The sequence below is a fragment of the Lemur catta genome, chromosome 2, assembly GCF_020740605.2.
Source record: "Lemur catta isolate mLemCat1 chromosome 2, mLemCat1.pri, whole genome shotgun sequence".
Lineage (NCBI taxonomy): Eukaryota > Metazoa > Chordata > Mammalia > Primates > Lemuridae > Lemur > Lemur catta.
In genome coordinates, this window is record NC_059129.1 from 128,646,636 (window position 1) to 128,673,621 (window position 26,986).

The 26,986-nt window shown below is 39.5% G+C and overlaps 1 protein-coding gene across 4 annotated transcripts in view; it reads left to right on the plus strand.

The window, feature by feature from the left end:
• The window catches only part of PHACTR2 (phosphatase and actin regulator 2), a 116,068-nt gene that overhangs the window by 17,370 nt on the left and 71,712 nt on the right, over nt 1-26,986 (plus strand). For 3 of the 4 annotated variants that reach the window (XM_045544496.1, XM_045544493.1, XM_045544494.1), the window contains exon 2: nt 13,836-14,003. In XM_045544496.1, coding sequence (XP_045400452.1) covers nt 13,836-14,003 — 168 coding nt within the window. Of the gene's footprint in view, nt 1-13,542; nt 13,585-13,835; nt 14,004-26,986 lie in introns of those variants that run through there. The other variant, XM_045544495.1, reaches the window with a different exon arrangement.

A 26,986-nucleotide genomic window follows, 5' to 3' on the forward strand; every position in this document is an offset into this window, starting at 1 on the left:
TTATTCCCCTAATGATACTGGTCTAACAGGAGATACTCGATTCTAAGTTGAAAGGTGAGATAGAAGAAGTGATGTGTTCTGTTTAAATTGGAATAGAAACTTGTTACTGGTTGCCAGTTTTAAAGGATGATTCCTAGTAATTGAACGGGTTACATTGTAACATCAGCTATGTGCCCCCACAACACTGGGCCACTACCCAACGTAGTTTTACCTTATAGTTCTGCCAGTTTCTGATGTCTTTAGTGAATTGAAAGTCTAAAGTATTGGTACATAACTAAACATCTGTATTAATGTTATATTATAATATCAAAGAATTTAATTTTAGGTTAAAAAATAGTTTTATAGTTTTCTATATGGTTTCATAGTTTTCGAAAGAGATTGAAATTCTGAAGTGTCATGCCTAAAAAGAATGGAAAAAACAAAGCCAATTTGGGTTTAAATCCAGTTAAGTTAGATAATTTGCATTTTCTTGTTTCTTTGCCATGGAACGAAATTGCCTTCTAACTTCCTCAGTTGGGAGAAAGAAGGTGGAGGTTGAAGAAAAATCTGAGATGCTTAATTGGAGTGTTTAGAGAAAGAAGGAGGAAATGTTAATTGGAGTAGATGTGGAGTAGCTGTTGGAGAAATTGTCACCATTCATCACTGTGTGAAAATAGTGACCCCTGAAAAGATTATTTTACATATAAATTATTCCAGCTGTTTTTCAATTATTTGTATTTGATGTATTGTCTTTAAATTACATTGTAAGGAGCAATGAAGTGTTTGCCTACCTGAAAAATGTGTCAGCAATGTCCGTACCATTCCTGTGAGTGTTAATCATCCTTCCTGCTGGCTTTGATATTTTCCCAATTTCAAACGTTAGTGTTTATTATGTTATCATTCAAAATATTTGGAATTCTACAGGAAGGCACTGTTGGAAACAATTTCCTCTGTGCGAAAACTCTAAAGACCTGTTAAAATAAATCATAGCCTAGTTAGGCCAGGCCTTTTGAATTATTGCCACGCATTTATCCATGACTTAGTTATTCATTTTATAAATATTTATGAAGGGCCTTCTGTGATCTAGGTACAGTATGGGGGCAACACCAGGAATGAAGCCAATCTGGTCCCTGTCCTCAGGGGACTCCTAATCTAGTGATGAGGATTATTTTTTCTTCACATATTTGCTCCTCAAAGAGGCATTCTTTTTTTCCCTACTCACTTGAGAAGAACAATTGAAAATTATCTTTATGGCTTCTGAAAAATCAGTGAATTGCAACTGGCTACTTCTGAAGTTCAGGTATGGGCTTTTCCCTAGCACTCTAGAACCCAGTCAACGTTAGATCCGAAAAGAATTTTGGAATAAGCTGGTTGGCTTGATGGTGCCCTAATTGGGTTGGGAGGCTCTCTGTGTAGTGTTATACCCAAATCCTGCTGGTACAACTTATTTTCTGGAATGCTACCTTAACACACGTGCCATTTTCAAGAAAGAAAACAAAATAAACAGCTTGCAAGTGGGACATCCTCAATGACTATGTTGGAGAGAAAAATATATAAAATCAACACTAAAGGAATCATTATTATAAAAATTATTTTTTAAATAAACAACTAGTGGGATTGTTTCTCTCTCTCTCTCAAGAGAATTAGGTGTACAAACTGAGGAATGTTAATCCTTTGCTTTTCAGTGGCTTTTAAATGGTTTCTTATTTAATGTGAACAGAATATTTCCACCTTTTAGGCGATGTTACGAAACTAGACTAAACCTCTGTAGCCCTCGAACAATTTTACCCTGAATTTTAACTCATAATTTGGAGATCATTTTGTGCCACTCTTGTGATGAGAACTAATGCTGCAGTGTCACGGCCTGAGCCCCCGGGTTCCCCGCAGCCCCTGCTCCAATGCATCTGTCTCTGGATGGGTGGTTGCTTGACTGACATCAGCCTCCCTCGTAGACCGTCAGCCTCCTCAGGGCAGAGATCTGATCCATTTTTGCTCACCATGGTAGTCCCTTTTCCATAAAGCTGCTCAATAAATTGTCAATGAGTGCCTCCATCCCACAGTAAGCACATTTTTCTACATCCTTATCTTTTTATGGACTTCTCCTTCCTCTTCTTCCTTGGATTGTCTTCCCTGGTGACTCTCTTTAATGCAGGTCCTGTTGTCCTTTAGCTCTTGCACCACAGGTGGCATTGACATTCCGTGGGCTCCACAGTGCTATTTCCCACCCATCTTGCTTTCCATATTGTGCATGTTCTCATTTGAGGTGCTTGCCATCCTGCTGAGTTCTCCTTCACATTTCTTTGCTGCTGTCATCTCCTGACTTCCCGGTCGTTGCCTCATATTCACCGGATGAGGTTCAGACTCTCCCTGTCCACCCTAAGTGTTGCCATCGCCCAAGGGAATTCGGTCCCCATGCAGGCTCCCTGCGGCTGGTCTGACATCCTGGCTGGCACAGTTCTGCAGCCCTTCCCTCCTGCATCTTCAAACCCCTTGCCACCCTGACCCCCAGGCTCCTTCTCCTCACTCAGCCCGTAAACATGTTTGAGTGTCTTTCACACTTTGTGAATTTGAAACAAACAGCAAACAAAACCTTTTCCTCTGCTTGGTCATTCTCAAAGCCAAAAAAGTTTAAGGTTCTTTATTGCGCAAAGCCCACTTGCTCCTAAATGTGATCATTCTCTAAGAGTTTACCCTCCGTCCTCAGCGCTGCTTTTGTTTGGAAGACTCCATCAAGTAACTCCAACTCCAACTTCTTGCTAGTGTGCCAGCAATGCATTTCTGACTGTCTGTGGGACATCTTCCCCTGAATGTCCTGCCAACACCTGAAGTTCATGGTGTCTGAACACAAGCTAACAGTCTTTCCTCCAAGTCTTCTCTCCTCTTGACATCCTGCCACTCTCTTGTAGAGGTGTGGGCCACAGAGTTCTCTGTGATTTCTCCAGGCAGTTCCTCGGACTCTTCCTCTCAGTGTCCCTTGGAGATGCATTTATCATTTTCAACCCCTTTTCACTGCTCCTGTCCAAGTTCAGATGCCTGGGTTGTTGCAGTCATCTCTTAACTGAACTACAAGGATATAAATCTGGGTGCCTTGGGGACTCTGTATGACTAGTTGATATAAATAAATTCTCCTCTGTGGGATGTATCTCCCGGCATCCTGTTTTCCATTGTATACGCCTGCAGGTTTCATTTCTGCCTTGGGAAGACAGTCCAGAATGCTACATGTGGCCACAGTCTGTCCACAGATACCAGCCTTGGGGACTTGGTGTGACTGCCAGGGGACTGTTGGATGTACACAGACAGTTTAGACAGTTTTAGTCACGTTATATGTAGATTCTCAGGGCTCTTATTTATCCACTAGGCTTTTGACTTAAAGGTATTGGTCCAGAGTTAATGTGCTATTTTAATAATATTTCTGGCACATTCATCCTCTCATGGGAAATTTTTCATAATTTTGTATGAAGCAAAATGTTGCCACTTACTTAAAAATCATGATATTTCATTGGATTTTATTTGACAATTTATATAGAAGGCCTGCCAGCTTCGCCCCTAAAGTTCCAACCCCAAGCACATTCCCAGCATAAATGGGGTGATCATTATCCTAACATGGGTGAGGTGAAGTTCTCTCTCACTTGGCAGATTATCCATCAGGGATATATTGACTTTTTCTTCCTTTGCACAAACACAGCACACACTCTACACACCTCGACCTGCTCCCACTCCACACGCTGAGAGCTGTAGGCGATGACTTGCCTCTAAGGGGAACAAGGGAGGAGGTTGGTTGACTCCTGCCTTGTTTCTCATCTCTGTAGGAAACTTCTTGCAATTCCCAAGCAGAGCCATCCTATCTATTCATAGAGAGAACCCTTTGCTTATCTGGGAGAACAGTGGTATTCCAAACGTAAAATGCTTTTGTTTACATTAAAATTGATTTTCTATTTGCATAGTGACCATTTTCCTACTCAGTCAGAATTTCTTTAAACCCCAAATATGAACGACTTTAATCTGTTAAATATCCTGTAGCAAGGCTAGGGGATGTTGTTCATGTCTGTGAATCAGAATGTCATACAGCTGCACAAACATACTCATGCTGCAGTCCCGTTGGCCACAGGTTTAAACTCTGGAATTCTCTGTCAGTGTTTGCAGGCAGATGGAAGTCTTTAGTAGCTTTCCCCTTTGGGAATTTTAAAAATAAGGGCTGCCTCTGTTAGAAAAACAAGCTTAAAAATCAATAATATCAAATTTCTAAAATTAATATTATGGTAAATAAGGATTCTGTACAATCGAATATTTATAGTCAATCTAAAAAGAGTACACTCTGCCTACAACTGTCATGAAATTAACTACAGTGACATTGGATATTGTTTTAGAGAGCAAAACAATACCTGCTCTAACTCTTTGGATTAGTCCAAGCTGGTGATTGGGGTAGAATTGAGTTATTATTCATTAGGGTTTATGTCTTGCCTTCTCTTAAAATAGAGATCTACTCCCACCCACTACTCTCCTCCCCACTTTGTACAAAGGACACTGGAGGGAAACTACCTGAGTTTAAATCCTGCTCCCCAGCTGTGTGACCTTGGGCAAGTTGCTTGATCTCTCTGAGCTTCAATTGCCTCATCTATAAAATGGGAATAGTAATAGCATCTACTTCACAGGGTTGTGGTGATGATTAACAAAGCAATATTCATGAAGCACTTAGAACAGGTCTTAATGTGACCTATAACATTGATATACTCAGCAGAAAGCCATAGGAAGAATCAGAATTTTTAAAGTTGGAAGGAGCCTAGCGATCATTTAACCTACTTCCCTAATTTTAGCGATGAAAAAGTAGGGTCCTTGCTCAAGGTCACAGGGTTGGTTAAGCAGCAGAGTTGGATCTAGGATCTGGCTGTCTTCTTGGCTTACAGTTCACCATCCCCGTTGGGTGGTCAAAACCCAGAACAATAACTTAGATTTACTGCCTGTCCTAATTGTCAATGTCCTCTTTGCTTTTTGTTTTCCAGAGTCTAACTGCTATTTTAGAGCTACTAGGAGGTATTGGTGGTTCAGTATGAGTTTAGCTGTCATATTCTGATGAAGACAGCATGGTAGAGTGGGAGATAAGCCCTGATCAGGAATCAGATGACCTAGACTCCTGTCTTTGCCACTAGGTAACAATTTGGGAAAACATTGCCTTCTTGGAGCTCAGTTTCCTCAAATGTAGGACTTTAATATATATATAGGATAATGTGGAAGTAATAAACATGATTGTTGTCCCATTGTAGGTAACACTGTAACCCAGTGCTTTTGTAAATTACATTGCTCAGAACTGCTAAGTGCTCTAATATGTAGAGTAGGAATATATATTAAACTGTCCTTTTTTTTTTTTTTTACAGAAGATAAACTGCTTCGAACACCTTCAGTCTTGCTTAGGTGAACTTCTATTTTAGCAAGGTTTTAGGGCAACCTCAAAAGATGGTAGAAAGGTAGATTAGCTTTCCCAGAACCCTAGTAAGGGAAAGAAGATATTATTTACATTTTCCAGATAAAGGAAGTGGTAATGATATCCTTTCTCAAAAGAAGAAGTGTGCATAAAGCTCACCATTTTCAAGCACTCTGTTGTCTTGCTAAGATGGCTTGTTTTGATTTTGTAACTAAGGTAGCTTTGCTTTGAAATGCTCACGTACTCAAAATAAGCTCCATAGATGAAACTCGCAGATGTTCAGTGAAAAGAAACATGCAAAAGAGTATGTTGTCTGAGTTCACCAAGTTAAAGTTCAAGAACAGGTGAAAGAAATCAGTGGTGATGGACATTGAAAGAGCAGTGATCTGGGGGAAGGGAGGGAGAGGGTGGGTATTGATTGGGAAGAAGCACGAGGAAGCTTTCTGGGGCCTGGAAGTGACCTCTGCCTTGGACTAAATGGTGGTTGCCTGTACAAAATCATTTACTTTCTATATGTCTATCTTGAAAATCTTTTCGGAAAATGCTCCATAGCATTAATTTTAATGACGGTAGGAAGTACTGATCTTAATCCCAAGTCCCTTTAAATAACTTTATAGTTTCTCTCAAGTGACGAGGAATGGAAGTTGGCAAATCAGGAGGCAAGTATGGATAGAACCAACATAAAAGCAATCTTCTTCCAGGGGGACTAAAATTCCTTTATTATACTCTATTGTAGTAATGTCTTCACATTCTATTCTTTTTCTTTAAATTTAATTTAATGTTGTGTTTATGTTCTCTTCTCTACTCTTGGGAAACTAAAAAGATAATGGCTAAATAATTTTTAAAATATTTTAGTTATGATTATTACCTTAAGGCTGGTTATTTGTTTTAAGGAAATATCAACTGATGAAAAGCAATCTTCTTCTGAACTGAGATCTTTTTTAACTCTAAAATTCTATTATTCTCAGATTTATAAATGATAGAATACATTTATCTGTAGAAAGTTCAAAAATATTCCCGTTCCTTTTTTTAAAAAAATTCACATTTAACGATTTCATATGCTGCAGGACATGACTTTGTAAATTTGTTTTAGTTTTTTGCCATAAATATATATCATAGGTCTATGATGAGCACGACACTGGCAATGGGGAAATTTTTCTTGGCATAACTTTAAAAGGTCAGCCATCCTTGATTTTTTTTCTCTACTAAGCCCAGCATGGGTGTGTGCGTGTGTGTGCATGTGTGTGTATGTGTATGTTTGGAATCCCTTTTCTCTGTATGGTCTCACCATAACTGTGGCTGAATACTTCCTGATGCCATGCTGCAACTGAGCCCATTGCCTAGTGTTTTGCAAGATGTTTAATGCTACTTATCTTACTTGGGTCCATCATGTGCTAAAAAGGGTTGATACAGCAATTTGATGAGCTGTAAGTATTCTCTTAATGATAAAATACTGGGAATGGAAAGTATTAATAAAGGGAGATTTTAGAAGCAAATGGCAACTCTGAGGCATATTACTTTCTAAAACTGCTTCAAGTAGAAATCTTTACAGTTGGTAAAAGACAGTGCCCAGTAAGGTCTCTTAGGCCAGATAATCCCTGCCCCCAAGAATCAATTAAATCTTAATCCTGATTGACCTCCATGCTAGCTATTGCCACATTTAAAAAGATAAATTTTACTTTAGAATAGCTTTAGATTTGCAGAAAAATTGAAAAAAATAGAACAAAGAGTTCTCATATACTCCCAGCCTCCTTTTTCCTATTGTTAATATCTTATATCAGTATGATACGTTTGTTACAACCAAGGAACCAGCCCTGGTATATCACTGTTAACTAAACTCCACAGGTTATTAGGATTTCACTAGTTTTCTCCTAAAGTCTTTTTTTTGTTGTTTTTTCAGGGTTCCATCAAGATGCCACATTACATTTAGTCGTCGTTGTCTCCGTAGCCTCCTCTGGTCTGACAGTTTCTCAGACTTTTTTTGTTTTTAAATGTCCTTGACAGTTTTGAGATGTACTGGCCAGGCATTTCGGAAATGTCACTCAATTTGGTTTTGTCTGATGTTTCTCTTGGGGTGACAATGGGGTTGTGGGGTTTGAAGTACCATTCTTGTTACATCATATCATGTCAAGGGTACATATTGTCAGTACAACTTATCTCTGATTATGTCAACCGTGACCACCTGGCTGAGGTGGTATTTGTTAGCATTCTGCACCGTAAAGTCACTCCTTCCCTCCCTCTCTCCACACTGCAATCTTGGAAACGGAAGTCACTATGTGTAGCCCACATGGAAGCAGTGGGGAGTTACGCTCCATCTCCTTGAGAGGGGAGTATTTATATCAATTATTTGGTGTTCTTGCAGATTTAAGTCTTCTCTCACATTTATTTATTTGTTCAGTATTTATCAGTTTGCATTCATGGGTGTTTAGTTTATACTTTGGCTTGTAATCTAATACTATATTATTTATTTTGTTGCTCAGATTGTTCCAGCTTTGGCCTTTGCAAACTCTTTGAGTGGGCTCCTGTGTCCCTTTTAAGCCATGCCCATCGGTTTGTTTTTCTTGAGCACTTTCTCACTTGCTGGCACTAGACAATGCTGTAAGACTCATCTTGTGTTCTCCCTGCCCCAGCCCTGGAAGCAGCCATTTCTCTAAGGAGATCTGGTTCCTTTGATTGGAGAGTGCTATTAGAAACCAAGGTCTGAGCTCTGGGTGTGCATGTTGCTATTGCTGTGTCATTGCTTCTAGGCCCTCTGAGAGGACAGAGCTAGGAAATACATGTGTGTATACTAAGCCATGTATATACCCATGTCTATAATTTATCTGTTGACCTATTTACCTGGCCAAACATGGGTCCATGCAGATGTCTTCATCTCTGATTGGTGCCACATAAATCCTTTAGCTTTACCTCCTTGTTTATTTATTCGTAGAACCTCTCTCCAACAATGAGAAAACTTGGCTCTCACCATCCGCTATCCATTCACATACTTGTTTGATCCCAGCATGCATGTATAGCAGTTGCAGAATTTTTAATCTATACCCCATATAGTACCACACATTTTGATTCTTCTGTTCTTTTTCTCTTCCTCTCCACTGGCCATTCATCTTACCTCTTTACAGGAAGAGATTTGACCCAACCTAATGTAAATTCTGATTAGCGAGAGAGTAAGGAGGTCCTGTAGACAACTCAAGACAAGGATAGCGACTTGGCTGCCTTAGAAACCATGATCCAGTTTCATCTGTGATGGATCATACCGTCAATGCACTCTGACCCTATTGTTTACTTGCTTCTCTGCCCAGAAATGATACATATGCCCTTTTATATGATAGCAAGTATCTTAAGCTATTGTTTAAGTTGAGAGAGAGAACTTATGCTGTAAATGTAGGGAATAAAGTTAAATCTTCCCTAAGCACTGTTCCAATATTTCTTTGCCATAGTTCTGTGGCCATGATAAAGGCAGAATAATAATGCAAATAGAAAAACTGTAATAGAAATGAAAATATATAATGATAATCCTAATATTGTCTAAGCATAATAAATTTCAAAGGCACAAAGAAAACAGCCCAGAGGCTGGGCACGGTGGCTCATGCCTGTAATCCTAGCACTCTGGGAGGCAAAAGAGGGATAATCACTTGAGGCCGGGAGTTTGAGACTAGCCAGAGCAAGAGTGAGACCCCATCTCTACTAAAAATAGAAAAAAAAATTAGCCAGGCAACTAAAAATAGAAGAAATTAGCCAGATGTGGTGGCATGTGCCTGTAGTGCCAGTTACTTGGGAGGCTGAAGCAGGAAGATTGCTTGAGCCCAGGAGTTTGAGGTTGCTGTGAGCTAGGCTGACGCCACAGCACTGTAGCCGGGGCCACAGAGCAAGACTCTGTCTCCACAAAAACAAAAAACACCAGCCCAGAAAACAAAATTTAAGGAAATAAATGTTGGTAAGCTTGTTTTTTTCACTTCCTTAAAGCATACACAGCAGAGTGTTATCAAAGAATTATTTATCACACATGATTTCTCTTTAATTGTTTTTGTTATTACTTGGCTTCAAAAATGTGTTCTCATTGACCTTCAGATATTTAAGGGTATTTGGAGGAAAGCTGAGACTATCTCTGCCACCGCCTTGTTTTTTCACATGGCAACTGTCAATTTGTGTGGAATCAAAACCAGGAATTCTTTCACTACAATTCTTTTCAAAATGATCTCTCAGTTACAAAATTTGTGAAATGGAATACTCTGCCACATTTGTCTTACTTTCTCAGTGACTGAAATGATTACATGTGGAGAAAAATGGATATCTAAAATGTCATGTAACTATTAAATATTATAAAAATACTATAAACTCTCATATTAAGTAGATTGAAATTTACTAAGAATGCCTGTCATTAAGTTCTCAGATCTCAAAAGGGAAGACTGTTCAAACCTATAATTATTTTATATGATAACTATCTAGTCACATTTATTTTTGGCATATATGGTCACATTTGCACAGGTATTGCCTAACTGATAAATTTCTGTTTAAACTAAAAAAATAAAACTTTCATGTATTCTCTGAATTTTTACCAGATGGTGGTATGGGGAAGTCCTGTTAGGTGTGGGTTTGTTTCGATGGGAAGATAGACTTAGCTATGTCATTTAAAATGTTTATATTCAAATAGTTAATGACTGTTTTTCAAAATATGCTTTCTTTTCTTTTAGACAGGGTCTCACTCTCTTACACAGGCTGGAGTGCAGTGGCACGATCATAGCTCACTGTAATCTCAAACTGCTGGGCTCAGGTGGTCCTCCTGTCTCAGCCTCCTGAGTAGCTAGGACTACAAGCACGTGCCACCACGCCTGGCTAATGTTGCTTTTTAAGAGATGGAGTCTCACTATGTTGCCCGGGCTGGTCTCAAACTCCTGAATATATGCTATATTTAAAAATGTAGATCTCAAGTGTGAAAAGGAAAGTTCTGATGGATGACAGGTTACTCCTGATAACATGACAGTAGGTAAAACTGAACATTGAAAACAATCAGGAAATTTCAACTTTCATCTGGAATTTACCTACCAATTTGTTGTTATCTGCATGTAAGTGCAAAGTTCACTAGACTTATTGTGAAAGAAAGTTTTAAGTGGATTTTAATGGCAAATTGGTCCCAAAGAAAAATTATAGAAATATCAGTGGCACTGCTGGTATCCTGGTTGTCTGGAGGAAAGAAGAGAGTATTCTGCTCATACTGCTCAAAAGTGGGTGACAAGTCTCTTCACATTCATGATTCAAGAGAAGTACAATGGCAGTTTGGCCAACCATGCCAACATATGGTTTCTAATTGCAAGTGTGGTTTATGACAGGAGAAATAGACTGTGCTTCATTGGTTCAATGGAAAGCAGGATTTTTTATGGAGTGTCAGGGAACCAGATATGTGGGTTGGGAGATAAAGATCCCACTCCATTGTAAGAAAATGAGAACTAGTTGTGTGTCTGTAGCCAGAGAGATGAATTGAGATGGAAACTTTAGTTCCTATATTTGTAATAGTCAGCCTTTTATATTTTGCAACATTTAAATTGTTCAAAAGTAAGCCCTTCCTTGAGAGTTCAGCATAAAGTCTCCGTGAAGAAGAAAAACCATACACGCAGTTCCTCTCTGGGTTTGACCCCTAATTCAGGGAAGGCTGTTGGACAGCAAGAGAAATGAAGTAATGATTTCACTTCTTTACTCTGGCTTAGCTTCAAAATCAGCCTATCCCCTGTACTTCTAAATGTGCCATGGCTAAAACTAGGGTTAGGAACCACTTAGAGAAGTATCAATCAATATAGGACTTGCATCTCTAGTTTACCGTAGCAGTGCACAGCCCTTGTGTATCTCTACTCAGCTAGCCCCTGAAATTAGAGTAGACCTCAGTAGTGGGAAGAATGGGATTCATCCACACTTTTTTGGAAGGAGAACTCATAAAGATTTAGGAGTTAGCATCTGTTGGCTATCTTTTTTTAAAATTCAGTTTGAGATTTTCCTGGTTCTTGGTGTGTCAAGTGATTTTTGATTGAAACTTAGACATTTTTCTGTTATTTTATGTGACTCTAGATCTTTCTGAAATGTTTTGTTTTACTTGACTTTGACACCTCTCTAGCAGGGGAAGCAGTGGGTGCCACCCTGTCACTCCCACATGGAGGTAGGAATCCTGGTTCTCCACTTGTCCTCTGTTAACACACTGTGTGTATGTCTGGGTGTCCTTGTCACTGCTGAGTATGGGTGAAATTTCCAGCTCCCTACATAGTCTCCCTGACATCACAGTGGGAGTGGCCTTGTTCTGGTGGGCAATGGCTTGACATCCCCTCTGTACTGGGGGGAGAGGAAGACACATGGTTATTGCTGAGTAGGGGTGGATGCCCAGAGTTCTACACGGTCTCCCTGATACTGTGGAAGATGCTTCATTTTCAGCTGCCAGGCATAAAGGTCTTGGCTCTCTACTTAGTCTTCTCTGACACCAATCTAGGTACTTGTTCATGCCTCATGAGGGTGGAAGTCTAGTGTCTCCACTCAGCCTTTGCTGGTGTAGGTGGTCACAGTTTCTTCTGTGGTGTTTGGCTGGAGTAGAGCAGTTACTGTCTAAAAGTTTTCTGTCTTGCTGATCTGCCCCTTTCCTGGTCCTGTGGCTAGAGAGCAGACTTTTGTTGAGGCTTTTTCGCTCTATGCCTATGGGCATTTCTTGATTGCTGACTTCCATGCTTATTGGTGTTTTCAGGTTTCTGACTTCTTCTGCTGCAAGACTGGAATGTTTGAGGCAAAAAGAAAACCCAAGGATCTCACCCCCATGTTGTTTCTTAGGTTCTGAAGTCACAGGCTGGTCTTACCTTCCCTCAACTTACAGAGTCTTCTTATATTTATTTTATATATAACATCCAGGGTCTGTTTTTTTGTTTTGTTTTGTTTTGTTTTTTTAAGTTTAATTTAGCAAGAGGAATAGGGAAAAGTAAGTCTCCGCCATCTTCCCAGAAGCAGAAGTCCTTGCTGTTCAAGTTTTGGTTTTATTTGTTCCTTTTTCACTTAATATTATATGATGAAAGTTTAAAAAATACAGAGAAGATAAATTCTTTTATCCACTTGGATTCAACACTTACCATTCGGTATATTTTACTTTATTGCATATTTATCATCTGGCCAATCCGTCTATCTGTCCATTTGTTATCTTTAATGGACATCAGGACACTTTACCCCTAAACACTTCAGCATGCCTATCATTAATTAGACTTCACTATTTGTCTATTTTATATAAACAATGCACAAAATCACAACTACCATTTGATGAGTTTTGTATAATCCCATCATTATTGAGATAATTTTCATCACCCCCAGAAGTTCCCTCAAGCCTCTTCTCATTTAATTCCTACCTTTCTCTCACTCCAAGAAGAAACTACTGTTTTGATTTTTTCTTCTTCCTCCTCCTCCTCCTCTTCTTCTTCCTCTTCCCCCTCTTTCTCCTTCTCCTCTTTCCTCTTCTTCCTTTTCTTCTTCTTGTCATAAATTCATTTTGCCTATTTTAGAACTTCCCATAAATAGAACCACACAGTATGTAATATTTTCTGTATGACTTTTTCAGCACAATATTTTTGAGCTGCATTCATGCTGTCATATGTATCAATGGTTCTTTTTTATTATCATTATTTCTACAAGCTGTTTCATTGAGTGAATAATACCATACTTTATTCATTCTGGTCTGCTTTCAGTTCTTTGCCATTCAGAAGTTGGGGTAATATAAGTCATTGCTGTCTCCCCTCTGCTTAGAACATAGTGCAAAACAATTTAAGATTTTGTGCCTTTCTTCTGATTAATAAAATGGTAAAGGTGTACAAAGCTATGTTTTTAACACACAGAATACTCAACATTTTCCACATATTTCTTGTTGTTAGTGATAGCTATCTGTTTATTTGAAGCTGAAAACTTTGTAATAGAATCAAAAGATAGCTTTAGCATTGTAAAAATAGAATTTAGCTTCTTGGCACCAAATTGTATTTTGCGAAGGAGAAACCATGGTTTTAACTACACCATAACTGTAATATGCATTACTGAGAATGCCAAACTAGCCTCTGGAGGAACATCCTATTTCAGGAATACTTGGAATACTCAATTTCTGCACAAAATATTGATGTGCTTGTTGCAGATGGATTCAGCTGTGTTTCACAGACCCTTATGTGTCTGGCCCCACCTATTATGTAAGTGTTTTGCTTCTTTTCTCTTTCCCCAGAATGATTTCCTAAGGGAACTATAATGTCTGATTGATTGATTGATTGATTTACAGCTGGATATCAGGGGAGTCCTACCAGCTGCAAAATGGGACAAAATGAACTTTATATGTGATTCATTAGAGTGGGCATGCTTACTGTTAACAGTCCAGGAAGAAACAGATGATGTCGTTTCCAAATTTTATTACAACCTTTCTCTGACTTTATTTTTCTTTATACAGTTGACGGACTGGACAAAGCTTCTATAGCAAACTCAGATGGCCCCACAGCAGGTTCCCAAACACCTCCCTTCAAGAGAAAGGGGAAACTGTCCACCATCGGTAAAATCTTTAAACCTTGGAAATGGAGGAAAAAGAAGACAAGTGACAAATTTAGAGAAACCTCAGCAGGTATGACTATCTTTGTTAGAAGATATCCTAAGGTAGAAAATGATGTTTTGCAGGGTTTCTTTGTTTGTTTTCTTTTTCAGAAAAAACTTAATGGATGTTTGAAATGAAATTATTTCATTTAAGGATGAAACAACTCAAGAGTTCTGATTTGCCCCTTTTTTGTACTGACTTCAGCTTTCTAATATATTCTTATTTTTAAATTTATATAAAAAACTGATGTATGGGGAGAGCAGGTGAGATAGTGAAAAATTAGAAGAGGAAACATCCATCAACACTGTGGCAGCAAGCATCCACTTTTACATACGCACACTGTCACGTGTATATCTAGCTAGCTCTAATAGCACAGTCTGACTTGTTCATTAAAACTTTCTTAAAAAATGTCTTTTTTGATGTATTCTATGAATAAGATTTAAATGGCTATATGAAAGGAAAGTGTTGCTGTGTTTGTTTAATTTTAAATTTTCATCATATCAATAGGACAAATAAATGGTCTGTGTCTTAGGAGATCCATAACCCTATTGGTGTGAAAATTTTTATTGTTAATTTAATTTGTGGATTTGTTAAACCTTAAGAATTACATGGTGGAGTGCCTTTCACATGGACTCACAGAGGAAATTGGCTTTGAATCTCAGGCTAGAATTAAGCCCAATTTAAACTAGTGCCAGTGTCAGTGGTGTTTTGTTTAAGATAGAAAAGTATTTCTCTCTTCAGTAAGTTCAATATTCTCCATGATTACTGTTCAAAACAATCCTTCATCAAAATCCCTCATTGTACCAGTCTAATATTGTCAGCGTGTATACAGGGTCACCGAGCATATCGTATTGGCCTGTGCTAAGATAGAGCTGACTTTTCTTTCTAGACCCGTGAAGTGAAACAGAAAATACTATCTACAACATAAGGGTGTGGAATAGGGAAAATCGTCTCTGATGCATTTGCAGCTATATTATTTCTTTGAGCATTTCATATTTAACAACAAACAATGATAAGCTATCTGGGATTTACTTTAAAATAATTGTGGAGGAGTGGTGAGGTAGGTAAAAGTGTAGATGAAAGAAGATTGGCAGTGAGCTGATAATTGTTTAAGCTGGGCAATGGGTAGGTGAGGTGTATTATTCTTATCTCTCTACCTGTAGATATTGGGAATTTTCCAAAATAAAAAGATAGAAAAAGAAGAGAGACTTGGCTTACGGGATGGATGCTCTTCATTGCCTAAGTGGCTTCCGGGGTTAGGAGGCAGTGGGTAGTGGGGGACAGAGTGTTGAGTGTTGTGCTGAGTGAGGACACCTGGGTCGTGTTCTTGCCACCAAGGTGCTGAGTGACCTTGCACAAGTCAGATCAGCCTCTGAGCTTTGATTTCCTTGCCTACAAAATCAGGGGGTTGAATGAGCTGAATTTTAAGGTGCTTCAGTTCCAGATTTTGTCATTGGTCTTTAGGGAGACCCTTGATCCTTCTGGTCCTTGGCTGGGCATCTTGTTCTCCTTTGTTCTTTGGCTGTGTTTAATAAAACCACACTGGCCTTCTGAAGTGCCTCCATCTCATGTTTCCCTAAGCATTGGGAGAATCTGTTTCCTCAAGTTACCATGACTACCCGAGCTGGGAGTAGGGCTCCAGACAGTAGCATTAAGAAGATAATGAGAAGAGAGGATGGAAAGTCTCCTCACTTGTCTCTCTTGTCCTTTACCTGAATCTGAGCTACTAATTTTTCTCTCCTTAAAGTAGAGAAGACATCTACAAAGAACTCCCCATTCTCTTTCCTTGTCACCTTGTGTTAATTATTTTAACAGTAGGGAGGCTATAACACATTTCCACCATCTCTGAATAGTTAAGAATAGTCCTTTCAAACAGCATTTAAGTGTTATTTTATGTTATCCTGCGTTTATTCAGATCAAGGGTAGCCTATCCTTCATTTTCTGTTTCCTTTCCTAATTTTCTGATTCACGATTACGATTTTATGTAAGCTTAGCTCTAAGAAGTTATTTGTGGATACTTATATCCCTGGTTCCTAAGGACTACCAAACTACACTAAAAACCTGAAAAAGTTATTAAATGCCTCCTTGGCCTATTTTTTCCATCAAAATTGCTACATGATAGAATAAAAACGAGCCAAGTACATGTATTAACAATCTTTTGTGAATTTCTGTCCTACATTTACATGTAATCATTTTTTTTAAACCCATATGCCTAATGTTTTATTTGAACTTCGTAAGATGTCATGCAATGTCCTGTTATGAAGTATTTCACTGTCACCTTATTTGTATATTTATTTAAAGATGTAATTTTTTGCCAAGATATGTGGAATATATAAGTAAAGCTTAAAACAAAGGCATAAAATGGTGTGCATCCCACGTTAGTTTTCTTCGCATTGAAGAAAGGTATTACGTCTAGAGGAAAACTGATGGATTTGGAAATAACCAAGAGAAAGGTATTTTCTTTAAAAAATTATCTCAAACTGAAATGGAGCTGTTTGGATATAATCAAGGCCATATGCAGTCTGGCAATTAATGAAAGACACCTTAGGCTAGACCCACAATATCTTGGGGTTGGAAAGAAGGTGCATTTCTTCCGAGAAAGTGACTCTTCTATGTTTGCCCTTCTCTTAAACTCCTGTCTTAATGTGCATGTGGACATGAATCTTACTGTGTTCCACTACGCGGTGAGTAATACCACTTTTTCTGGTGTGGAATTTTGTTGTAGGAATTTTTAATTGGTAGTAGATAGGACACAACACTAATTTATTAATGCCATTGCAATAATATGTTTCCTATTGTGGCGGGAGGTAAGAAGGGTCCGGTCCCATCCTTGGCCTGTTTGGGTGGTCCTTGAGTCAACTATATTTTGAATGTTCCTCATCAGCCTGTAGGGCATCTTGTCCTATAAGACAGAGTGGCTTGTGCCCTGACTTCTAGTTCTCTGACCTTGTTTTAAAGCAGAAAATTACCGGTATCTTTGACTCTGGTTTTGGCTGTTCGGTGTCTGGCAGTCAGGTTCTAGTGCAGGAGGATATCCCTCATTGCCGTCTACCTTCCCCAGGTACCCTTCTTCATTGCTTTGCTTCTCCTGAGTGAGAGCTCACTTCTTCAGTCCATCTAAGCTCTAGTTCTATGTCTTCCTTATCTCTGGAACTCAAAATGTCCCTTAACAACCTTCTCCCCTGACATAATCACTTCTTCCTGTTTTGCTTTGTTTTGATTTGATTTGTGTTTTGGGGGGTGAGGTTCCTTCCTCTGGATCTTTATATATGTTTGCATCTCCCCAAAGCTAGGAGTGTAAACAAACACCCCATCTAAACACAGTTATGCTCTCACTTCTGCATAGTCTGTTACCACCAAGACCAAACTTACTGAAAATCCCACCTGTGTCTGCTGCTTCCACGTTCTCCCCACGCTCTCATTCCTTTCCCCACTGCAGTCTGTCCCTGCATCCCACACTCTCCAAGGGGCTGCTCCAGGCAGCCTTATCATTAAATTTAGTGTCATTCTCTCATTTTCATCCATTCCAGTCTCTACTGATCGTTCTTTCTTGATTTATAAAATACCTCGTTCTTAGTTTACAAAAGCTGTTATTATCTTGGTTGTCTTTGTCTTTTCTTTCTCTCTCTTGCCACCTCTCTTCTTCTCATCACCGCTGACTCCCTGAGGGAAGTTTGCTACATGCCTCAGCCCTTCTCTCTCTTTGAATGTGCCCTTCCTCTCAATCCCCACATCCCTCAGACTGGCCCACACTCGAGCGGATGCCCTGGCACATCTACCCAAGCACCTGATGGGCAGCACTACCTAACAGTGTGTTATCTCAAAATCCGTTCATACAGTCTACGTATATCCACACTGAAAATGTGCTAAATGCCAGGCACTGTTCTGGAAGCCCAGTGTTCTGCAGCAGATACGCAAGCAAGGTTCCTGCCCTCGTGGAGTTTTCATCCTAGCCAGGCGAGGTGCTGATAAACACTGTGAATGGACACGGGGAGAGAAGGAGGAGGGAGTGGAAAAGTACTATGTAGAAATGCTTTCAACCAAAATAGATCCCCTACTAACCCCAGCTATCCTTGCTAGCATAGCCATGGCTTTCTTTGGCATCCAGACTTTGACTCATGGAGTTCATTGACTCTTGTTTCTCACCATCTACGTTCTAACAGTTCTTAAAACCTTTGATTTATTCTCTCCTTGTGCAGAGTCTTTAACATTAGCCTATGTTCTTAATCCCTTTTGTCCAGTCCTCATCGCCATGTCTCAACTGCTGCATTGTAGCCTTTTTGCCATTCTTAGGTATTTGCAGCTGGCTGTAGAAAGCTACAGAGTATTAGAGAAGGCAGGGCAAGGCTGCGTTCTGGCATTAAACCTGCCTGTGAGGGGAACTTGACTTAGCTGGTGAAGCTGACAGAGGAGGTTCAGGATGGCAAAGACTGTCACAAACCCCACAGTAACCCCGATAACATCTTCCCAAATCTTCCCAAATCTCAAGCCAGGCAAATAGAGTAATGGGTACTTCACAACAAAATGACACATGTTCCAACAGGTAGGGTAGAATCATGGGGCATCCAGGTGAGTGATACTGGGAAATTCAGGCAGGCCTCAGTAACTGGGGTGTTCTTTACTCAGGTGGGAGTATTTGGGTAGGGCAGATAGTGCCTCATGTTGGGGAGCAGAAACATTCAAAGAGAACCCCATCCTTTTTTAAGGAACAAGGGAATAGAGCTGGTAGCTAGGATGGGAACTTACCAAAAATCTCAGGACAGAAACTCACTATACTAAAGTGGAACTCAGGGGGTAGATCTGGGGAAGGGGTCTCCTAGCACCCCAAACCTCTGGTGCTAGAGCTACTGTTGCCAGAATGGCACAGCCCCAGGGCTGGGTGGGCAGAGAGAGGAGGACTGGCTCTGGTTGGCAGCTGCGGCCCCAGATGTGTGGATCTGAGGACATAGGTGGGCAGAGCACCCATCTCTCCCTTCACTCCTCCAGATCCTCCTGGACACCACCGTGTGGGAATATTCCTCGGGTGCAACTTTGGTCCTGTTACTTCTTGCCTCAAAAGTGTGACTGACCCATATTGTTTCCTGATGAATTCCAGACTCCTCAGCTCTCTTTGATTTAACCAAACTGACCTCATCTGCCTTGTCTTTCACTCTTAGTCCACATCCCTTGGACTTCAGTCATGCTGGGTCCCCCACTGAGCATTCCCCCAGCCTTCTTGGTCCCCTGGCTTTTCTTCCTGCCTTTCCCTTTGCCTCCGAGCACTTCCTCCCCATGGCTACACCTGTTGAAATACCAGCAACCATTCAAGGGTCACTGACATGTCTCTTCCTCCTGAAGATATTCTTGACTTTGACTCTGTAGCATCTAGTAGGAGCCTCTCTGCTTTGCTTGTACTCCTGTTAGGATGTGTATATTTTGACTTTTTTTCTAGTTTAAGTGTCTTATGCTGCTAATTGACTGTGCAAAGTACTTAAGGGCACAGACTATCTCACTCATAGAGGTGCTTTATATAAGAACTTGTACCTGAGATGTGTTCAAAAAATGTGCCTTGAATGGCTTATTTATTGAATATCCACTATAACAAAAAATGCATTACTGGGTGCTTTAGGACTTTATGAAAGAAACTGAAGATTAAAAAATCATAATGGGAAAGAAAAAGACATCAAATTAAAATACTACCCCAAACCTTATACTTCTCAATTACAACTATGTACCACTATTAAGAAGCTAATAAAATAATTAGAGAAAATTTCTCTTTCCTGTATTTTGCCCTTTATTAAGAGTAAGTTATACTCCTAAAAAAAGAAAATCAAGGAAACTTACCTTCATTCAAATTGTGATTTTTTTTCACGTTGTTAGTAATGGGAAAGGAATGCCTGTCTCTAGATATTTAAGTAACGTTGTTACCTAAAGTGTCAGCATTCCAGGAATCAAATTAACTTATAGAGAGGCATCTGGGGAAAACCTTAATTTACTGAAGGGACTCTGCATTCCTTAATAATAATAATGGCTAATTTTTATTGAATGCTATTATGTACCAGTTTCTACTCCAAGAACTTTTTTCATATTGACTCATTGAATCACCAAAACAACCTTATGAAGTGCTCCTCTTATCCCAGCTCTTCTGATGAGGAGATTGGGGCCAGGAAATTCAGGTGATTTCACAAGAAGACACACCTGAGAAGAGGCGAAGGCAGTATTTGAATAAGGTGCCTTAGTCAGTACTTCTGACCATTATACTATATTGCATCTCTAAAAGATAACTTCCTACCCAGATCAGTAAGGATCAATCATTAAAAGGTGACCCTAATGCATGGATTTGCTTCCTACACTAGTTTTCGCTGTAAGAAGGATTTGGTCTGAAGAATTATTTTGGCTCTACTTGACTGGCCTGATTTCAGTAGTGTACATGTAGAAAAATGTTTGGCAGGGATCAAAGCTATGTTTGGTCTTATTAAAGGATAATATTCTCTGTAACCATAGAGACATAATGTTGCTACTTGGGATTATTTTTCATATCTAGAAAGTAGGGCAAAATTAAAGGATATGCCCAAGGTGATATATGTTAAGGACTGCTCTGATGGCCTTTATAAATGACAGCATTTGGATTTTACCTATCTCGTTCCACTAAGAAGTTGGAAATGCTTTTATGTATTATTCACCTTCACATCATATTGGGGAAGGGGAGGGAATGTCTTCCTTTTACTCTCTACTATAGCAGAGAAAAGTTGCATAACCAGCCAAAGGCCACACAGCACATCCAGGTCCGTGGATCCAATTCCAAGCAAGGAGTTAGAATAGCGAATGGAGGGAGGTTCCAGTTTAAAATAGGGTGGTCAGGGAAAGCTTACTGGGAAGGCAACATTTGAGCAAAGGCAGGAAGGAGGAAGGGAAGGTGCTGAGAGAAATCCTGTTGAGTAATCACATGAGTTAGACCTAGCATGCATTTCCTTCTATCAACAATGGCATGAATACGTGTGATTCTCCTCCTTTGCAAACTTTACTCTGTCCGACAATTTAACAATTAAAGTGCCTCAACGTTCATGCACCTCATGGTTGTTAATCTTGATATATCTGTGGCCAGCACTGTGGCTTCTAACAAATTATGTAATTTCACTCTACACAATTCTACCAGAACAGGAGCAAGAAATCGAGAAAGGGCTTTAATATAAACAGTTTGTTATGGCTTCCTTTCTTCAAATCAAGCCTAATGGAGTTCAAGTTTAGAATCCCTCCTTATGTTGGTGTTTTTTGGTGGATCAAGTCCTACTGACACTGCCTATGTAAGTTGAAATAATAATGCATTATTGCCTCTTTACTAACGGGCATAGTGGTGCTGTCTCAATACTGTATTTTTAGATTACTTGGAATTATGAGTATCTTCCCAAACCGATTTGCAAAATTCCGATTAACCCACAATATACCTGAAGCCTGATAACTATTAATACTTGTTCAAACACAGCCAAACACTATTTATCATTACTATAGTAAAGTGCTTTTTGAATTTTCAGTTGAAACTGAGAATTTTAGGGTTGCAAAGGACCTTACTAGCCATCTTGTTCTGTCTCTAAGGCAGGAATCACCCCTTTCTCCAGCAACCCTGATAACATATAGCCATTGAGCTTCTTCCTGAACTCCTAATTCTAAGCTCTAACTGTTGGGGAAGTTTTCTTTTGTACAGGCCTGAAACAAGTTATCTCCAATCTTTCTAAGTATCCTGGGGAGTCGGGTCTCCTAATCACATTGAGACATGGTCATCCTTCCATCTTTTCTTAAAGTTCTTTCATTCCCTTTATCTGTTTTCAATTTTGGAGTTTCTCAGTGTAGCAGCATATTAAATTGTCTTGTTTACTGAGTTTTTATTGAGTTCCAGGCTCAATGCAGCGCGTGCTGGGGACACAGTGATAAACAAGCCTGACAGGCTCTCTGCTCTCCGGGAGTCCACAGGGTGACCCGTGTGTCTGGCCATGCTTCATGCCCTACCCCCTTTTTTTAAGCTATTTTAAATGCTAAGCTAACGTGGTGACTTTACCCCAAATTCTTGTTACTTGTACTTCACCAATGACATTTTCACTGTTTAGAATCAAGTCCAAAATAAGCTTTTTCCTGCGGGTACACACACCTTCTTCATAGAGTCCTGACCGGCAGTGCTTCCTCCTGACAGTAGACCCCCCCTTTGTGTCAGATCTGTCTCTTTTGAGTTGTCAGGACTCCTGTCCATCTGTCTCAGCGAGTTACTTCTTTGTATTAACATCTCATGTCTCCTTTGTTTATTACTCCTGCGATTAAAGAGCTCTGAGCCCATACACATCATGCCCAGACTTCTTGGATGCTCTTGTCTCTGCAGGTACCCTAAGTCTCTAGCCTTTTTTTTTTTTTTTCTGTTCTAGCTGCTATCCTCCATGATATCTGTTCTGATCCGATTATCTGAGTCTTTTTTCTTCCTTTCTAATTCATTTAAGGTCATCTTCAATAGGCAGTTCAGTGAGCGTCTTCCCAAATGTCATTTCTGTTTTCACGTAATGGGCCCCATCTCTTGTCAGGCTAATGCTGCTGTACTAATGTTATGGTCCAGAATTCAGACCTTGTCTTTGACACCATCAATGCAGACAGCTTCTCACTGTCTTTCCCTGCTCTTTTGTATATAGTAATCTGTGGCCGGAAGAGGAAAAACCACACCCCACCTTCCATGCCTTCCTGTTTTCTGCTCAGGACTTCTGACTAACTGGACCATCCAGATTGCTTCTGAGGAAGACAGTTATTCCTATTTTTAAAAATCAGGAAAGGAGGGTTTGAGGAGTCATGGCGTGCCCTCCTTCATGTCCTGAGAAGCACACTGCGAGACGACAGCACTCCTTCTGCCTCAGCCACGCAGGGCTGTGTGGGGCTGGCATCTCGCACACCTCAGTGAGTGCTCCGTGGTAACCACTTTTTGACACTTCCTGCTGGCTCTGGTGTATCCTCCTTGTCATCCATTCATACAGCACATATTCACTGAGCTTCTACCATGTCCCAGAGGCTGTCCTAGGCACTAGGGATACGATAGTTAGCAAAAGGGAGAAAGTCCCCAAGCTCATGAAGCCTGGTATTCCAGGGAGGAGGATTGTAGGGGGAAATCAGAGCATATATGGAGATTGAGAGCAGTGGGCTAGTGAGAGAAGGGGCCTTGTCTTTTGCTCTAGGCTCGGTGTCTCTGGTACTGCTCTTCTCCTGTCCTTCTTATCTGCTGTCCAATGCCAGATCTACACAGTGCCTCAATTTTTCCTCACCTGTGTGTTACTTTTTCCCTCCTGTCAACCTCTTAACCGTAGTTTTGGTTCCTCTTTTCTCCTTGAAAACATTTCTTTTTGTGACTCCCGTAACTGTATTATTTTTTCTATTCCTTTTAGATATCTTTCATCTTTTCCAGACTGGAGAAAAGGAAGATGCTCCCCGACTGCTTTCACCTTCTCTTTTAGTGGGAAGACTGGTTTATATTTATAGCTCACCTGTTGGTGGCTCCTCTTTAAGGGAGAACAATAGAGGTGACCCTGTAGTCCAGAAGAAAATAGATTTATTCTTTTTGACAACTCCAGTGTAGACTCCTGAGATTTCCTTAGAGGTAGCTGTAGTATGGCTTGTGTGGGAGGCAGATAAGCAAAGGCACCATGAACGAGTTCACTCTCGATTGCTGTGTATGTGATCATGACCTTCTCAAAAGAGGTCATTCTCTTGGCCTTTCATCATTTAGGTGTTTTTTCTTTGTTTTTTATATACATGTATGTGTATGAGTGTACAGGTCTAAGGATTTTAATATATATATATTTTTGTCTAGCCACTAGTACTGTCAGGGTAGATCAGAGTTCTATCACTCAATAAATCTCCTTCACGCTGTTTTTTATAGTCATACCCTACTCCATATCCCTCCTCCCGCCTCCAAACCTCTGGCAACTACTGGTCTGTTCTTCACTATAGTTTTGTTGTATCAAGAATGTCGTATAAATGGGATCATTCAGTATGAAATCTTTTGAGATTGGCTTCTTTCCCTCAGCATAGCAGAGTGATTCGTGAGAGATTCATCCAGGTTGTTGAGAGATACATCAGGTTGTTGCATGTATCCATCATTCCTTTTTATTGTTGAATAGTACTCCATGGTATAGATGTACCAGAGTTTGTTTATCCGTTTACCTGTTGAAAGACATACGGGTTGTTTTTAGTTTGTGGTAATTATGAATAAAGCTGCTATAAACATTCTTGTATAGGTTTCTGTGTGAGTGAAAGTTTTAATTTCTCTAGGGAAAATATGTAGGAATGGGATTGTTGAGTCTTTTATGTTAAATGTGTATTTAACTTTATATGCAACTACAAAATTGTTTTTCAGAGTTTTGTATTCCTGCCAGCAATGTAGGAAAGTTCCAGTTGCTCCTCATCCTTGTCAACACTTTTGTCGTCATTATTATTTTTTTATTATGGTAAAAAACATATTGTAAAATTTACTATCTCAACCATTTTCAAATGTGCAGTTCAGTAGTGTTAAGTGTATTCACATTATTGTGTAAACAGATTTCTAGAACTTTTTCATCTTGCAGAACTGAAACGTTATACCTATTAAACAACTTCCTTTTTGCCTCCTGGCAACCACCATTGTACTTTCAATATCTATGAATTTGACTACTTTAGATCCCACATATAAATTACCCAGTATTTGTCTTTTTGTGACTAGTTTATTTCATTCAGTATAATGTCCTCGAGGTTCATCCATGCTGTGGCATGTGACTGGATTTTTTTTCCTTTTTAAGGCTGCAGAGTATAGCATGTTTTGTTTATCCATTCACTTGTCAGTGGACATTTGGCTGCATCCACCTCTTAGCTATTGTGAATACTGCTGCTAAGAACACGGATGTGCTGTCATTAGTTTTATGTTAGCCATTTCGGTAGGTATATAGTGATATTTTGTCATGGTTTTAATTTGTATTTCCCTAATGGCCAACGATGTTAAACTTCTTTTTTCTTGATTCATACATAGTACTTGTACATATTTATGGGGTACAAGTGATATTTCATTACATGCATGTAATGTATAATGATTAAGTCAGGGTATTTAGGATATTCATCACCTCAAACATTTATCATTCTATTGTTGGGAACATTTCAAATTCTCTCTTCTAGATGTTTTGAAATATATAATACATATGTTGTTAGCTACTGTGCTATAGGACATTGGAACTTATTCCTTCCATCTCACTGTATGTTTGTGCCATTCACACATACACACACACACACACACACACACACACACACACATACACACACCCCCTTCCCAGCCTCTGGTAACTATCATTTTCCTCTCTACCTCAATGAGATTGACTTTTTCAGCTCCCAAATATGAGTGAGGACATGTGATATTTGTCTTTCTATGCCTGGCTTTTTTCACTTAATATAATGTCCTCCAGTTCCATCCATGTTGCTGCAATTGACAGGATTTCATTCTTTTTTTATGGCTGAATAACATTTCCTTGTTTATGTTTCATTTTCTTTATCCATTCATCTGTTGATGGACACTTAGGTTGATTCCATATCTTGGCTATTGTGAACAGTGCTGCAGTAAACATGGGGTTGCAGGTATCCCTTTGATATACTGATTTTCGTTCCTTAGCATAAATACCCAGTAGTGGGATTGCTGGATAATATGGTAGTTCTATTTTTAATTTTTTGAGAAACCTCCATAATATTTTCCATAATGGCTGTACTAATTTACATTCCCACCAACAGTTTATAAGAGTCCCTTTTCTCTGCATCCTCACCAGCATTTGTCATTTTTAGTCTTTTTGATAATAGCCATTCTAACTAAGGTAAGATAATATTTCATTGTGGTTTTTATATGCATTTCCCAAATGATTAGTGATAGTGAGCATTTTTTCATGTATTTGTTAGCCATTTGTATACCTTCTTTTGAGAAATGCTTATTCTGATCATTTGCCCACTTTTTAATGGGGCTAATTATTTTGTGCTGTTGAGTTGTTTGAGTTTCTTATACATACCTCAACATAATAAAGGCCATATATGACAGACCCACAGCTAACATCATATGGAATGGGGAAAATGAAAATTCTATCCTCTGAGAACTGGGACAAGACAAGGATGCCCACTTTACCACTCCTATTCAACTGGAAGTTCTAGCCAGAGCAGTCAGGCAAGAGACAGAAATAAAAGGCATCCGGATTGGAAAAGAGAAAGTTAAATTGTTCCTCATTGCAGATGATACGATCTTATATCTAGAAAACCTAAAACTCTTAGATCTGAGAAACAGAGTTGCAGGATACAAAATCAACATACAAAAATCAGTAGTGTTTCTATACACCAATATTGAACTAGCTGAAAAAGAAATCAAAAAAGCAATCACATTTACAATAGCTACAATAAAAATACCTTGGAATAAGTTTAACCAAGGAGATAAAAGATTACAAAACTCTAGTGAAAAAAATTAGAGAGGACAACAAACGGAAAGACATCCCATGCTCATGGATGGGAAGAATTAAATACTATTAAAATGAACACACTACCCAAAGCAATCTACAAATCCAATGCAATCCTATTAAAATACCAATGAGATTCTTCACAGAAATAGAAAAAACAATCCTAAATTTTGTATGGAATCAAAGAAGAGCCTGTGGCTCACGCCTGTGATCCTAGCACTTTAGGAGGCCAAGTCAGGACGATTGCTTGAGGCCAGGAGTTTGAGACCAGCCTAGGCAACACAGTGAGACCCTGTCTCCAAAAAATTTTTTTTAAATTAGCCAAGTGTGGTGGTGTGCACTTATAATCCCAGCTACTCAGGAGGCTGAGCCTGGAGGATTGCTTGAGTCCAGGAGTTCAAAGCTTCAGTGAGCTATGATCATGCCACTGCACTCCAGCCTGGGCAACAGAGCAAAACCCTGTCTCTCTCTAAAAAAAAAGAACCCGATATCCAAAGCAATTCCTGAGCAAAATGGACAAAGCTGGAGGCAACATTCTACCTGACTTCAAAATTTATT